Source organism: Aquarana catesbeiana, linkage group LG06, assembly GCF_042186555.1.
Source record: "Aquarana catesbeiana isolate 2022-GZ linkage group LG06, ASM4218655v1, whole genome shotgun sequence".
Taxonomy (NCBI): domain Eukaryota; kingdom Metazoa; phylum Chordata; class Amphibia; order Anura; family Ranidae; genus Aquarana; species Aquarana catesbeiana.
Window position 1 is genome coordinate 156717782 of NC_133329.1, and position 17792 is coordinate 156735573.

The window sequence follows — 17792 nt, forward strand, 5'->3', positions numbered from 1 at the left end:
CATTTTAAAAATATTTATACGACCGATCAAATTCAAAGGGAGCATTGAACATGTGCAAAGTTTGTGTCTGCTTGATTATGGGGGTAGTATTAAGGTCCTCATATTTAGGGAGCTCATTATGGATCTGAATACCCAAGTACTTAAAGGATTGAATCGTTTGAAGGTTAGAGTTCCTCAAATAGTCATGTGCAAAGGGGGGGCCAATAGGGAAGGCTATAGATTTGTCCCATCCAACCCTCAGTCCAGACACCTCCCCAAACTCTCCCACCACCTGCATCAAATTGTTGAAGGTGCTTTCCCTGCCATCAAGGTAAACAAGCGCATGGTCCACGTATAGAGATATCTTTTCTTCCAGTGGACCATAGCAGATAACCCCCTATCCCAGACGTCTGGCGCACCGCCAGAGCCAAAGGCTCAATGGTGAGAGCGAACAGAAGCAGGGAAAGGGGACACCCCTGCCTAGTACCTCTTTTTAGTGAAAATGGCGAGTAGACATCTCTATTAGTACGTACCCCAGCCCTTGGGTCTGCATACAGTAGGCGGACACATCTCACATAATGTGGACCGAAGCCCATCCTTGACATAGTTTCCCATAAAAAGGTCCAGCAAACAGTATCGAATGCTTTCAACACATCTAATGACAGAACCAGTCAACTACAATTGTCTACAGATGCTCTATGGATATGCAGATACAGCCTCCGGATTTTATCAAAAATGTTCCGTCCAGGCATAAATCCTGACTGATCGGGTGATATGAGGGACAGTATTACTTTCTGTAGGCAAAGCGCCAGTATTTTTGCCAGTATTTTGGCATCATTATTTAAAAGAGAAATAGGTCGATATGACCCACATAGTAACTTTTCCTTCCCAGGTTTAGGTAAAACTACAATTAGGGCCTCGTTCATCGAATCAGGGAGGATTCCCTGATCCAGTGATGCACGAAAAATGGCAAGAAGTTTGGGGGCAATGGTTTGGTATACATCTGATACCATTCAGAGGGAAGTTCATCTAGGTCTGGAGTTTTTGAGGATGGCAAAGAGCGGGTGGCAGTCTCGACTTCCTCTATTGTTATGTCCTGGGCCAAAAGGTTTTTGTGAGAGTCATTAAGTGCGGGAAGTCTAGCGAGGAGAAAAAAACCTGTGAAGGTGGTCTCCAAAGGGGTCATTTGATCGTCATAGAGACTACCATAATATGATGCAAACTCCTGATTGATAGTCAGAGGATCTGAGGTAGTTGACCCATCAGCTAACTGTATGGCAGATATTGAGCTATCCTGGAATTCAGTATGGGCAAGAAAAGCCAGCAGCCTCCCGTTTTTCCCCCGTGTATTCTAGCTGAAAGGTGTAGTTGTTGCCTTTTTGACATGTCAACCAGATGTAGCTGTAGTGCATTATGGGCCTCAGTTAGTCCGCCCTGGGTTACAGAGGACGGGTTCACCACATGTTGGGATCTAGCGGCCTCTAGCGATTGCTCAAGTGCAGCTTGTATCGCACGCCCGGTCAATCTATAGTGTTTAATGCGCGATATGTATGAGCCCCGCAGAACTGCCTTGAAGGCGTCCCATAGTGGCCCTGTTGCAGCAGTGTCAGAATTAGACCCAATAATTGGCCATGTCTGTTGGGATAGATGTGTATTTCAGGTGTGGAGATCCAGAGGAGACTGAACCTCCAGACCTGAAATGCAGGCCTATGACCCAGGGTAAGAGTTACCTGTACAACCGAGTGATTGGATATCGTCTGGGAGACATAGGCAATCGACCGGATAAATGGTAGAAGATCCTTGGTGGCAAGTACATAATCCAACCTGAAAAGAGTACAATATGATTTGGATTGACAAGAAAAGACTTTTACAGAAGGAAATTTCCAGCGCCATATATCCACATATCCATAGGCCTCACACCATCTGCTAAACAATTTAGACTCTGATGCTAGAGGTTTCAACCTATCCAAAAATCCCCTATAATGATCTAAGACATAGTGGCAGAGAGGAGAGCCTAGTACTCAGCTCAGTAAACACTGTGGCCGTGACCGGAGGGGGAATGTAAACCGTGACCAGTAAAATAGGGGTTCTATGCACCGTGGCGTGTAACACAAGATATTGGCCTTTGGGGTCAGAGATCACCTGATGACAGGAAAAGGGGAGTCCCTTACAAATTAAAATAGCCACCCCTCGGGCATAATTAGAGTACGTGGACTGGTAGTTGTATGCGACCTAATGCTTCTTCAGTGCTAAGACTTTAGAGCCCATGAGGTGGGTTTCTTGAAAACAGAGAATATGCAGATTAAGCGGTTTTACCTGTTCAATGACCAGGGCTCACTTAAATTTCGAGTTCAGCCCACGTACGTTCCACGAACAGATATTTAACTCAGCCACATTGGGAATAAACCAGCCATAGGGCTCGGGGGAACAGAGTGGGCCCTAGGGGCCCTCGAGCAGTCCCCTTTAGACCGGCCACAGCCACAGCATTATAGGTGGGACCATATAGCACACATTCAAACATCCATCCACTTTCCATACATACCACTACAAAACTACATACATAAAACAAAAAGGCTGCCAAAGGGCAGAAACACCCCTGCCCAACTTCCACAGAACCGGAGTGGGCTTGTACCCAAAACTTGAGCCATGCATGGGGTACATGACCTATTACTCATGAATTAAAATAGAAAAGAAAAGTTCCACTGGTGAGTGGATTGGCATAGTTTCCTCAGTGCAGCTCCTGCCTACTCAGCAGATGAGGGTTTCGGGCTCTCCTGCAGGAGAAGTAAGTGTGGTTGATCTCCTCAAACTCAGTAAAGATGCTGTAGGGTTCACAGCATACAAAAAAGGGGGGAGGAAAACAAACAAATTGGTAACAGAAGAGGCAGGCATCCATCAAGCAGCCGCTCGGGGAGGTTGCGGCAGCGATTCCCACCGCGCCATGGCATTCTTAGGAGACTGAAAGAAGTGTACTTTTTCTTGATGGACGACGCGGAGAGTGGCCAGAAACAACATAGAGTATTGAATAGCATGCTCCCACAATTTCTGCTTTACTGTTTGCTACTAGGCTCTTTGGTTGCGGACAGCGATCAAATAATCCGGATATAGTGACACCACCGCATTGTTGATCTTGAGACTTCCTTTCAATCTGGCAGCACGTAGAATGGAGTCTCGGTCTCTGTAGTTTAATAGGTGAATCACCATTGTGCGGGGAGGATTTCCTTCTGGGAGAGGTCAACCAGCGACCCGATGAGCCAGTTTGATCACGAAGCATAGTAGTAGGCGCTGTAGTGGTGGTGCGGCGGCCATCTTGGCCAGAACGTGCATTGACACTCATTCTAGCCGGCGGATGTTTCTTCCGTCTGCCCATCCGCTGATAACACCATCCAGTGTAGCAGGACTCTTCCCCGATAACAACGGCACCTATGTTTCGGTGTTTTAGACGAGATCAACCCAGGATGGAGCAGGATCATTACAGAAGAAGCCGGAGCTGCTCAGAAAAAACGTCCGATCACATGCCTTGCCAGGCCACACCCCCCCAGACAGGTACAATATTAGCTGTCCGCCAGTCATGGGGAATTTCTCCTGTTAGAAGAGACTGATTAAAAAGATCTATTAATGGTCCAACAACTATATCTCAAAGTTCTCTTAGAACTCTGGGATGAATACCATCAGGACCAACTGCTTTATTAAGCTTTAACTGAGCCAGTTCCTCTGTCTCCAGAAATCCTAAAAATGAACCGTCATTACTAGAACCAATATGATTCCCCAACTTTTTTTTTTTTTGTACAAAGGTTTTTATTGAAAATATACATCAACAGAATAGTACAAAGACAGTGATGGATACATCTTGGATTAACAGGTATAAGACTGCCAGTGTCTAGCAGGTTGAACTAATAGTCAAGAACTTGAGCCAGGTCTCAAACAGTCCAAAGGCGAGGCCAGGCGACATGTAGAGGAGTGTCCACATCTCGCGCTTTCTGATAAAGTGGCATAAAATTGGTTCAGGATTGACTATTAGTGGACACTCACATTTAGCAAGGAAACATATAACGAGGTGTTATTGTAACAGCTAGCATTACAGAAGAAAAACAAGAAATAAAATCAAACTAAATTGAAAAACTTCAAATAGAGTAACATACCTCAATATGTAATACATATTGTGTCATAATGTGTATCCAATCCCAGCAGGGCTAAGCCTGAGGGCCAGAACAAAAAGTGGAAGAAGAGAAAAGAGAATTAAAAAAAAAAAAAAAAAGTGGAGTGCAGTGGAGGAGGAGCAGAGAAAAGAATAGTGTAAGCTTGTGATGCAGGGGAGAAGAAAGAAAAGGAAGAAATTAAGGAGGAAAAAGAGGGGGGGGGGTAGGAAAGGGGGGGGGGGATCCTCGGGGTGGGGGGAACGGAGGCTCATTAAAAGGGAAAGAAGCGTTGAATCGAATCGTGATGAGTGGTTATAAGCCACCCAGGGTTGCCATACCCTGAGGAATTTGTCATGAGTGTCAGATAATACAGCAGTAAGTTTCTCATTTACCATGATGTCATTCACGCAGTTTTTAACTGCTACAAAGCTAAGGGCCGGGGTCTTCCAGGCACTTGCTATGGTCAATTTAGTTGCAGTAAAAACATGTGCTGCCAGTTGACATTCAGGGCGAAGACGTTCTGTAATGGGCTTCCACAAAAGGGCCTCAAATGGATCCCTCTTTACAGTGGTGTAAAAGAGATTGTGAAGTAGAAGCATATATTTTGACCAATAGTCTGCATACCTTGGGACAGGTCCACCAGATGTGCGCCATTGTACCTTCGAAAACAAAGGGGGGAATATGATGGGATAAAGCTTGTTAATCTAGCCGGGAGTATAGTACCATCTATAGAAAATTTTGTAAGCGTTCTACATAAAGAGAACATTCTTGGAGCATTTGGATAGTGTAATAGTCATGATTTGCCAGTCCTCTGGGTCTAATTGTTTCCCGAGCTCAGTCTCCCATTGGAGATGGTAAGGTCTCAGTGGCGGTGTCTTGGAGCTAATTATAGCTGCATATATGAGAGATATCAGACCCGAGGATTGGGGGCGCGATCTACAAAGACTTTCGAATGGGGTCATTGTATAGGGGGCAGATTGAGATTTTGTAAGCTGTTGAAGAAAGTGTCTGAGTTGCAGGTAACTGTAATGCTCCCTAAGGGGGATGTCGTGAGAGGAACGTAGAGCCGCGAATGGAAAAATCTTGGTTGGGGTGAACAGAGAATGGACGTCTGTAAAGCCATTATCGGACCACCATGCAAACTGCAGTGGATTGTCACAACCTGGTTAAAATAGAGGGCAGTGAAGGAGGCGAAGTAGTGGAAGATGAGGGGAGATTAGGCCTGCTGAGTATTTTACCGCATCCCACAACCGTAGAGAATGGGTCAGACAGGGACCTATGGTAGAGGGGCGATGCGCCCTGGGAAGCCAAGGGAGGGAAGCTAGTGGCGTTGGATGTGAGTCAACTAAATCCATGGTGGCCCACAGTGGCATTTGTTGTTTCTCATGGAGATGAGACAATGGGGCGATAGCCGCTGCTGTATAATAAGCTTGTAGATTAGGGACTGAAAGGCCACCATTGATTCTGCAGGCATAAAGCACTTGCCTTTTGATCCTGGGTCTTTTGGAGCCCCATATAAACTTCATTATTTTACGTTGATGTATTCGGAGAATATGGGGGGACACTTGGACTGGTAAAACTCTGAAGTAATAGAGCAATTTCGGGAGGTAAGTCATGCGTATCGTCGCTATTCTACCGAACCAGGAAGTGTGGACCAAGAAGCAAGCATCACCTCCAGTTTCCTAAATAGTGGGGGAAAGTTGGCTTGATATAAACCCGAGTACCTTGGAGTAAGTTTAATACCCAGGTAGGGTAATGAGGTTAACCATTGGAATGAGAATGCCGATTGTAGAGATTCTAATTCCGAGGGCTGAAGGTTGATAGACCTAGCTTTCGATTTTGCGAAGATGTTTAAAAGAGAGAGTAGGTTGGGGAGTAAAATTCTAGGTTTAGTGATGGTCAACAAAATGTCATCCGCAAACAATGACAATTTGTGTGCGGTGCCCGCCACTTCTACTCCTGATATGTCCGTGTGAGATCGAATGACCTCCGTCAAGGGCTCGAGTGCCAAGATAAATAGAAGTGGAGAGAGTGGGCAACCTTGACGAGTTCCCCGCCTAACAGGGAAAGTAGGCGACTCGTAACCATAATATCGTATTTTGGCCTGGGGGGAATCGTAAATAGCTGAAACCCAGTTCAAAAAGGAGGTGCCAAAACCGTAGTGACTAAGCACCTGTGTTAGATAGGGCCAAGATAAGGTGTCAAAGGCCTTATTGACATCTAAAGACAGAAACATTGTCTCCAGGGATCTCTCATGTACTATATGTTGGATTTGGAGGAGGCGTCTAATGGCATCCCCTGCCTGTCTACGGGGGACAAATCCCACCTGATCTTTTTTTATCAGGTGCGGCAGAAAGGAATTCAGGCAGTTAGCTAAGATCTTCATCAAAATTTTCATATCAATATTTATTAACGAAAGTGGTCGAAAGTTAGCAGATTCCCCAACTTTTTATTGTTTGTGCAATTTATTTCTGAGAAGACTTCCATTTTCATTGAGTCCACATGGGCCAAATGTATATGCACAATTGATCCTAGGTCCCTCTATACCAGGGATATGCACTTAGCGGACCTCCAGCTGTTGCAAAACTACAAGTCCCATCATGCCTCTGCCTCTGGGTGTCATGCTTGTGGCTTTTAGAGTCTTGCTATGCCTCATGGGACTTGTAGTTCTGCAACAGCTGGAGGTCCGCTAATTGCATATCCCTGCTCTATACAGTATTTAGGAATTGATACCTATACTGTGTTAGCTTGTAATGGACCTCTGCTGCAACCGCAACAAGGTGAGGAACAGCCTTTTGCCTTTATGAACCTTTTTTTTCTTTGTATGTGTACTTATGTTCAAATAATCAAGAAACTTTATTCTTTAAATAAAAACAAATGGATGGATTTCAAACTGTAAATCACAATTTAATAAGCAAACCGTACCTGAATTCTGCCCAAATGCTTTTTCACTTGCTCTCAGTGATTCTAGTAGATTTAGGAATGTCACACAGTCATACTGGGCCAAATATTGTAGCAGAGTGCGGAGAATTTTTAAGTCTTGAACTAATGACTTGGTTTTTGCCCCAAGCTGATGCCACAGTGGATCCAGAAAATGTCGAATTATCTACAAAAGGAAACATTTTTTAAAATGTTCTACAAAAGCAAAAAGTGCTTTACAAATAACATGATATGTAGAATTATTTGATAAAGAAACTTTTGTTAGGAAAAAAACATTCCCCTCTGTGTGATTTATATACATTGCAGGGATTTTAACAAACTTTGTTGCAGCTTCCTGCCAGTTGTTATTCAGAAGAAATAGCGGTTTGTCGGCTTTCGTGTGCAAAGTGAATCTGTGAGAGAGTGGTTATATAATTATCAGTCAGCTGCTACACCTGCAGGGCTCCAATGGAGGAAATTGGCAAGGTCTGCATCCCTTTAGATGTGCTTTCCCTTTGGGAGTATCTCAACAAAAATTACATTTTTGTTGCAGGGGATGCTCAAAATCTTATTTGTATCTAGGTGCAGACTTCTGAGAAAATAAGTGGGCCAATCACACAAGCAGGAAAGGACATATCTATTCTCACATATCTCTGTTAATTTTTTTTTAGTTGCTCATTTTTTTCCCACAAAAGTGGAGTTGCCCTTTAATGCTGGGTTCACACTGGAGAACGCAGCGGCTCACAGCAGGAGTCCAATGTTTTTCCATTCACCGTTTCAGGTCTGATTTCAGCCCGAATTTTGGACCTGAAACGAAAGAGACGCTCAGGACTCCTGCGTAATTCGCACTAGAGCCGCTGCGGAGATGTTTGAACCGGCTCCATAGAGAGCCAGTCACGATCTCCTGACATGCAAATTGGATGCGGGGAAAACCCGCATCCAATTCACAATAGTGTGAACCCAGCCTAAAGTAGTATTACATCCTCAGCACAATAAAACAAACATTCCCCAGCAAACTATTTGTTACAATTCTTACCCCAGCACTTGCAGTTCACAACTATCAATGTTGTAGCCCCCTGCATTCTCGGTGCTGCTTCCCTGAACTTCCAGTCTTCACAGAAAAGCATTAACAGTGGACAGTGCAATCTTGAGCTAGTTTGTTAATTTGTAGAAGGGAGGGGAGGAGGGAGAAGCAGGGGAGTGCTTGCTATTCTAGGCTACGGAGCTATAGGTTTCTTTTGGGACAACTCTAGTGCCTATATGCAAGGGTGGCTTCACAGGATTGCTACAAGAGATAGAAGCCACCCTGTAGCAGGAAACCTGGAGCAGATTTCATGACACCAACTTTAACTGGAATATGGCAAGAAAAAAATAATATCACTTTAATGTGAAAATAAATTAAAATGAATTTATTTGAAGATGCATGCACTTTAGGTGTGGTTACAGATTAGCTGTGCCTGACTATAGAGACATGAGTACTCCACATAAAAAGTTCTTAATTTAGTAAGAATTTCCCTTCTTGAAACTCTATTGAGTTTTATTATGTGACTAGGTTAAATGCAAATAAAGCTTAGAATTTGTTATTTATTTAACATTGTGTTTAATAGATGGATTATTCAGCAATGACAATATTATACACACAATTGCTGATTACTGGACACTGCTTTCTACAGCTAGGCCATATGTTTCTAGCAAATATCTTAAACATGGCTGTTTAGCATTTGTGAGGCCAAAATATTAACATGATGCAAAACAAAAACCAAGACTGCATCCATAAAGATGACAGACTTTTACTTAGCTAACGTGAGTACCTTGTCAAAGGCTCTTCCAATCGCATTTTCTAAACTCAGATCTTCCACCTCTAGAGCAGGATTGTAGCGTTTCAGTTCCATTAAGCATGCATTCATTATATCTAGTATAGAGGCTTGAATAGCAAGCATTGCAGGTGTCATAGAGACATGCAGCTCTACCACTTCAGGCTTGTGTTTCTCCAGGAATGAGTTCACTGAAACATGGAACCTACAGACAAAAAACAATTAATTCAACATCATAAAAATAGTGCCCTTAAAAAAGGAATTATATTATTTTATATCCATCCAACAAACCCTGGATTTCTGCATGACCACCTTCCTACGTAGTGGTGAATATTCTGCTAAACTATTGCTATGGAGAGAGATGAAGAAAACGCACAGCTCAACTTATCTTGAAAACACCAAAAACACAATTAGCATATCCTTCAGGCTGGGTTCACACCTCCGTACGGAGTGGCTCACAGCAGTAGTCCGGTGCATCCCTGTTCACCGTTTCAGGTCCGATTTCAGTCCACATTTTGGGCTAAAATCAGACCTGAAATGGAACAAAAGACGCACAGGACTCCTGTGCAATTCACTCCGCGGCTGTCCCGGAGCTGTGTGAACCAGCTCCATTGAGAGATGGTCACAAGCTCCTGACATGTGAATTGAATGCAGGGAAATCCACATCCAATATGTAATAGTGTGAACCCAGCCTCAAGTTACCAATTGGCTTCCCCATTCTCCCCTGCTCAAAATGTATGTGATGCAATGGCTAAAAGGTGAAGGAAATGGACATCGTTTGCCAAACTCTTGTCAGGTCTGCTGTGTCTTTAAATAGGGGTGGTTGTTCATTTTACTGTACTGCACACAAAATGTAAACATTAAACCATGCAAGCCTCTGTCACAGGATCACCAAGATAACCAATCTCTATGCTCATTGATCCATTCTTTCGCACCTCAAGACCCTCAAATCCTGTACTGCAAACAGATCAGTAATGGCCCTGCCCCCTCCCACTGGCTATGCCTTACTTTTGGCACATCTAGTGGAAAGTAATGAGGCCAATGCCAAAGATAATAGCAACTGGTCACTGGTGCTCTAAGGAAGTAAAAAATTGGATCATCAAGAAGAAGAAAACCACAGCCCAAATGCCCCAAATAAGCCAAGAAATAACAGAACTGGCAAGGAGACATTTCTGTCCAACATGGGGAGTATACACACTGGAACACTATGAACGCAAGAGTATTGAGTGATCAAAAGACTTTTCTCATTAGCCTTGACTTAGTCTTGCAGTTAAATAAGATTCATTGCACCAGTTAGAATATAATGTGACTAATCCATGTTTCAATTTATTTCTTAATCCATTTTCATTCCTGACAGCACCCGTGTTCTTCCACACAAAGTAAACATTTTGCTTGGTTGACCTGCATAAAGAAAGTTTCACATTTATTACCATTAATAACTCTTGAGCCTTTTGTTCACTACTTAGAGAATTATGCCATGTGCAATATGCAAAGTAGAAAATGTACTGTAGTAGTGTAGTGTATGTAGTAGTGTATGTACTTTAAAAATACAATTGTGAATTATGAAGGGATTATTACTAAAATGGGTTTAAAGAGGACCTCCATACACCTGATGGTCCAGATCTGCTGACATTTTAATAAAAATGGTGGCGATAGTGCTGCCTTTGGCGTTACCTCTCTGCTGGCAGCTGTGGTGAGTGTTCATTTAAAGCACACTACTCAAGAAGCATTAGTGCTAATCACTGATCTGCACTTTTTTGTTCATCTTGGAATCCTGTACATTAAGAATACATTTTTAGGCATTAAAGTCTAACTCCAGGTTTAGTGTTACCTTAAGGGCTAGTTTACACTTGCTTCAAAACATGGCTTCGGACACGCTTTGTTAAAGCTCTCTGAACGCTACTCAAAGCTCCTGTCACTAAATAAAATGGTTAGCTTACAGTCCTGTTTACACCTGCTTTTGCTTGGTGCTTCAATGGGGCTTCAGTGGGGCTCCAAGCGAGCTTTCCCATAGACTTCTATGGAGGCTCTGAAGACGCTTTGAAGCACCACTGAAGCTACATGGGGTATAATTTTTGAAGCAAAGCCAAAACAAAGCAAAAGCAGGCGTAAACAGGACTATAAGCTAATCATTTTTTTAGTGACAGGAGCTTTTACTAGCATTCAGAGTGCTTTAACAAAGCGTGTCCGAAGCCTTGTTGAAAACGAAGCAAGTGTAAATGACCCCCAAAGGGGTTGCAAAGTTAGAAGGTTTTTTATCCTTATGCATTAAGATAAAAAGCCTTCTGTGTACAGCAGCCCCCCTCAGCCCCCCTAATACTTACCTGAGCTCCATCTCTGTCCACGAGTCACTCAGCTGTCTGGGACTCTCCCTCCTAATTGGCTGAGACACAGCAGCAGCACCATTGGCTCCTGCTGCTGTCAAAGTCAGGTAGCCAATCAGGAGAGAGAGGGAGCGGGTCAAACCGCAGATCCATATCTGAATGGACACACGGAGCTGCAGCTCGGCCCGGGTGCCCCCATAGCAAGCTGCTTGCTGTGGGGACACTCAACAGGAAGGAGGGGCCAAGAGCACAGAAGATGGACCCGAGAAGAAGAGGATCTGGGCTGCTCTGTGCAAATCCACTGCAACAGAGCAGGTAAGTATAACATGTTTGTTATTTTTATAAAAAAAACCTAGACTTTACAATCACTTTAAACAATTCATTTGGGTGGATGTGGCCAAAACAAAATATTTCCATTACTAAGAAATATGGCCGCTGTCAGCACTGCATAAAACTGTATATAGCATGAACTACATACAGTATACAGCACCGTGTTCTGGCAGCAGTATGGGGACTTCTCATCCTGTTCCCAGGACAAATCAACTTGGGCTGAGCGCTGTAGACGTCTGTATTTTTATTGATAATTACAAGGCTTCCTAAGGTTGGCTGAGATGCAGATTGTGACGTCATCCCCCCAGCTTTCAGTTTATGCAGCGCTGACAGCAGCGGAAACAGTTTGTTTGGGCCAAGCTATTTAAAGTAACCTGGAGTTAGTACGGTAATTAAGGTAACTTTTCCTGTCAGGTACATGCCATCGATAACATCTCAATTTAAAAATGCTATTTGCCTGCATGTCATGTTGACTCCATAGATTCAATAGTTTTAGTCACTGACCTGTAACAAACATGCAGATAATGCAAGATTCCAATGATATAATTACAGTAAACTTAAATCTGATTGATTGCTATTGCTGTACTTTGCACATTGCTTTTTGCATTACTACAATAGCCTCAAAAATTACTAGCATTTCTTTGGCACTGGTACTTCTTTCAAACATCTTGCTGTGCAGAATTCAATAGCAATTATAAGGCTTCAGAACAGGAACACACACCCTAAACAATTCTACTGAACAATGCTTTTACTGCATGTTTACAGCACGCTAGCAAGGTGAAGTTTTTAACTCTTTAGATCATTTAACAGCATAATAACCAAGTGAAAAACATTCACACATACTGCATATACTCCACTTAGCAAAACAATGTCTAGCTGTTGACAGGTCTGTGTGTTTGAACTCTTTAATGTATAAATGAAAATCAGAAATCCTAAAAATTCTTTAGTCTTTAATACTGCTAAATAATAACATTCCCATGCTGTAATCTAACAGTGCCCTCCTCTCAGCACTGAAAACGAAGGAGAAAAACATAATTGCTTTTACAAACTATATTCTACTTTTAAAAAAAGTTACCCTACCTTCATAGCCTCACAACTTTTAAAGCAGATGCAAAATAAATAGAGGATAAAAATCAGTTTATTACCTGGTAATTTCATTTTCGAGAATTTAATGGCACACAGGAGAGGTTGAAAATCCTACTATTAAGTTAATAGGAGGTGAGCAGAATAAACCACCATATTCCTTCACTCCCCATAGAAGTCCTGGTGACTTTATGACTGCCCAAATCACTTCCAAAGGAAAGAGAAGGCACTATAATTTGTGTGCAAGCTAACAGCTGTTACTGTAGCCATGAACTTGTTCACAACCATCTAGGGCCTTTTCAAACTGGGACATTGGGTGCACCTGCGGTAAAGCGCCGCTATTTTTAGCGGCGCTTTACTATCAATTTAGCATCGCTTTTCGGCCGCTAGCAGGTGAATAAAGGGTTAAAACTGCCTGCGCCGCTTTGGCTGCGCTGCCCATTGATTTCAATGGGCAGGGGCACTGACAGGAGGCGCTTTATTGGTGCTCAGTATGAAAGTGGCCTTACTGCCCCACCATAAGGCCCCTTTCACACCAGCGGACAGTTCTGGTCCACCTGTCCATTTCTCAGGCGAAACCGATCGGACCACCCATTGTTCTCTATGGAGAGGCTGAGGTCAGCGGACATGTGTCCGCTGACACCCGCCAGCATCCGATCTAATCCAGTCCCCTTAAAACAGACGGATGGGAATCGCTCCCCATCCACCCCGCGGATCAGATGGAAATGGACAAGCAGTCCGTTTCCATCTGACCACCCCATAGAGCAAAGCGGGCTGCGTTCGTGTCCCCTCTGCATAGCGGAGCAAACACGGACCTATCATCCACCTGCTCAGCAGGGATCAGCGGAGAGATCCCCAGCTGAGCAGACGGATCCACTTGACGGATTCCGCTCCATCTGAAAGGGGCCCGATAGTTACAGCAAAAGGGTAAAGGGCAACAGTGTCCATATTGGAACCAAAAGAGGAAAGGCCATCATTTTACCAGCCATTTCACAATAAGGGTAGCAAAAATCTCAAGTTACAAATCTCTACCACACTCCTCTCCTGGGTGCCAAGGAAGAGATTCACCTTAGGAGAATGTTTTCAGGGTAGTAAAGCTGGGTATACACTAGAAGGATTTTCGTAATAAATAAAAAAAAAAAAAAAGTTGTAAGAAAATTCTCAGTACATTTCGATGATTTGACTAGTCATTCGAAGTATTTCAAAATTTGGTTTGCTTTTAACCTTTGATTTTGGAGCAAATAGACTTTACTGTACAAAAGCCAAATACAATGTTAGAAAGTCGATCCATCCTGCTTCTTCTAATTTTGTTACTGCGGTCAAAAATGAATGTTGGTTTCACCCCACTAATGTTTACAAAACCAAATGAACAATCTTAAAAAGGAGAAGTTCATCTTTTGAAACATGTTACATCCATATTCAGGGTGTAACATGTTACAGATGCACTGGCCCCCGCCCCCCTGATCACCCGTTCTGATAGCTAGCGGGGGATCTTCTCCCCCCGCTAGCTGTCACAACCTGCAAAAAGTGTCCTGTGAATGGGAAAACTACAAGGTCTGACAGCCTTTGCGGCTGTCGGTTTGTAGTTCTCAATGAACTACCATGGCGCTGTTGAGCGCTATGGTAGTTCATTATGTCTTACTGTAACAGGAGGCCTCGTTCACATGGGCACACCTAAACGTACGTCAGTGTGAGGGCCGTGTTTGCCTGCATGGGGCTGCACAGGTGTTCCCTGCATTCCCATGTAGGCAGTCCTAGTAATGTCAGCTGGGATGCAGTGGCTGCATGGACACAGCCACTGCTCCCAAACTGGGAACAGTGGCTGTGTCTTTGCAGCCACTGCATCCCAATTGACATGAATGGGACTGCCTGCCGGTGCATTCCAGTGCTGGCAAACTCGGCCCTTACCTGGGTGTACGCTTAAGAACACCTGAGGGAAACAGGCCTATATATGTATAGACGAATAGAAACACAAGTACATTTAAACACAAGAGAAACTTATCTGGTAAGTATAATCAAAAGGTATGCTTCTCAGATCAGTTTCTCACGCGTTTAATAATGCAAATCGCAGGAAGCTAATGTGAATGAGATCCTAGGGTCCTTTCCTGTCTGATAGGAGGTTCCATTTCTCATCTAGAACAATGGCAGTGCAAGATGACAAATGCAGGATCTTGAAAACACAAGGGTTCTTTATTCTTTTTTAACAGACAAACACAATAATGAATGTGCATTTACAGAACTGTACATCTTAGCAGTTTAACCACTTCCGGATCAGCTCACGCCGATATACGTCGGCACTTTGAAGAGGAATATTGTTGTTATGGCAGCAGCTAGCTACCATAACCCCGGTATCCTCTTCTTCTGTGAGCAGTCCGGTTTCAGATAAAAGTAGTCTCAGGGGCGGATTCGCAGTGAGATCACTTTCATCGGTGGCGTGAGAGGGCCCCCCTCCTCCCGCCAATCACAGCCATCGGTAGCGGCGCAGGCGATCGGGTCCTCTCCCTGGTTTGGTATGGAGACGAGTGAGGGGAAGATGGCTGCCACCCGTCTCCATACCACTGCAGGGCGGAAGCGACATCAAAACGTCACTTCCGCCCATAGCTCTTAAAAGCAACATTTTTATTTTTTTTTTTAATTTCATTGCATTTTAGTGTAAATATGAGATCTGAGGTCTTTTTGACCCCAGATCTCATATTTAAGAGGTCCTGTCATGCTTTTTTTCTATTACAAGGGATGTTTACATTCCTTGTAATAGGAATAAAAGTGACAAATTTTTTTCTTTAAAAGAACAGTGTAAAAATAAAAAAATAAAAAGGTAAAATAAATAAGAAAAAAAAATGTTTTTAAAACACGCACCGTGCTGCTGAGCTCACGTGCAGATGTGAACGCATACGTGAGCAGTGCCTGCATATGAAAACGGTGTTCAAACCACAAGTGAGGTATCGCCGCGATCGGTAGAGCGAGAGCATTAATTCTAGCCCTAGACCTCCTCTATAACTCAAAACATGCAAGCTGTAGAATTTTTTAAACGTTGCCTATGGAGATTTTTAAGGGTAAAAGTTTGTCGCCATTCCAAGAGCAGGTGAAATTTTGAAGCGTGACATGTTGGACATCAATTTACTCGGCGTAACTTTACTGTTGTTTTATTTTTTAATTTTAAAAAAATTTATTTTTTCAAAAAAAAAGGCGCTTGTAAGATCACTGTGCAAATACGGTGTGACAAAGTATTGCAACGACCACCATTTTATTCTCTAGGGTGTTAGAAAAAAAAAAATATATAATATATATATAAATATATACACACACATACACACACACACAATAATATATATTATGTTTGGGGGTTCCAAGTAACTTTCAAAAACTTGTAAACACCAAATCTCAGATAAAGGCTCGCTCAGTCCTTAAGTGGTTAAGGCAGACAAGATAGAAGAGAAACATATTTTTATACACACCTTGGCCATAGGTAGAGCTTTTTCAAGAACAGATTTCTCATAACTCGCTCCACCTGGCAGAATCCTGTTTGGAAAGCTATTGGATTGTCTGAGAAGGCTTTGATGAACCCCTGCTTGTTCTTCTGCCGATATAAACGCAGTATAAATGCTTCCTGGCAGGATTGAATGATCTTATGTGCTTTATACACAAGAATACCTGAATGGGACAAAAAAGATTGACAATCTAAATCTGCAGTACCAATTTACTTTGTGTGATCACAATACTTATTTTATGACATTGCTTTCAGGGTTCTATAAAGCAGTTTAATATTTTTCATTAAACTTTTCAGTGTGTGAATATGACCAGAAACTTAGAACGGTGAAAAATTCAACTTACATTTAACAGTAAAAACAAAAACACAACCAACATACTTACTGTAGGTTACTATACCAACACCTGATAATTATTTGGTGCAGTAGGGAACCTCTCCTATATAGAGTGTATTGAGAGAGATCATGATCATCAGTCTTACACAGCTTATGCAGAGTTTAGCAGCATTTCTCACAAATTAAAACCTATAGGTTTATGTACACTCACTGGCCACTTTATTAGGTACACCTTCCTAGTACTGGGTTGGACCCCCTTTTACCTTCAGAATCAGATTGGATATAAATCAATGATTTAAAAAAACAAAACAAAAAAAAATCTGATTTGTTTTTTATTTAAAATCGGGATTTTTTGATTTTTATCAAATTTATTTATTTCTATTAAAGATACATTAATAATTTTGTTTATTCAGCATGAAATGTGGAGCTTAGTTATGTAGCATGAGGCTGTATATTCTGCAATATTTACTTTTTTTGGTAAACTCATTTAGGCTGCATTCACACCTGAGTGTTTCATAAAAATAATAAAAGTGTAGCGCTATATTTCACATCTAAAAACATGTGTATCGCAATACATATGTGCGTATAAAAATAGTGATTGTTACCAAAACATGTATGACCATGATATGGATAATAACAAATAATTAAACCGTGTTAATCACATAGAAAATTAAAAATTAAAATAAACAATAATAAAGCTTGGTGATCAGATGTGCCAGTGATTAGAAACCAGTGCTGGTTCCATAAAACAAACATCAAACAAAATAAAATCATAGAATATAACTGTCCATATTGTGTAGAAAAAATAGTGAAGAGAACATCAGCAGAGTTCTATGGGGGTTCTGAGTGGCCAGATGGTGGAAAGAAACTCCCAAATTCACAGATGGATGATTACACCAGATCTGACGAGTAGGTAGAAAGAAGACCACAAGTGTGTATAGATTGTACATCAGTGCCGGGGCCAACACCAGAAGTAGAGGAGGCTTACCGGAACTAGTTGACCTGAAATGGCGTACGCCAGACAAGTCAAAAAGGCTCAGTAACCACTGGTTCTGAAAGATGTGTCTTGTCAGATGTCATCAACACATGGTGGGGAAAGGGGTAACAGCACGGCTTCCTCGCCCATGGATAATCCAGCCCCATCCAATGATTCCTGCTTTTATCTCACTTGTGGGAGTTTGAGCTTCAAATTCACACATCCATGTGAACAGGTTATTCACTCTCAGCTGATGCAATCCATTACCTTCCCACCCTGCTCCATTGAAGTGTCTCTTAATCTGCTACTGTTCAAGCTCATCAGCCACTTCTCCCTAAGTGCACAGTCAATCCGTCCACAGGCTGTCTCCCAGTGGGGGTCTCAGGCACCCGAGTGTTTCAAAGTCA

General features: G+C 42.5%; 1 protein-coding gene across 2 annotated transcripts in view; it reads right to left on the reverse strand.

Annotated features, from left to right (window-relative positions):
• Positions 1 to 17792, reverse strand: part of ERCC4 (ERCC excision repair 4, endonuclease catalytic subunit) — a 109322-nt gene that overhangs the window by 62264 nt on the left and 29266 nt on the right. For both annotated transcript variants that reach the window (XM_073591101.1, XM_073591102.1), the window contains exons 4-6: positions 16044 to 16239; positions 8849 to 9056; positions 7044 to 7224 (exon numbers count right to left, since the gene is read on the reverse strand). In XM_073591101.1, the coding sequence (XP_073447202.1) occupies positions 7044 to 7224; positions 8849 to 9056; positions 16044 to 16239 (585 nt within the window). The remainder of the gene's footprint in view (positions 1 to 7043; positions 7225 to 8848; positions 9057 to 16043; positions 16240 to 17792) is intronic.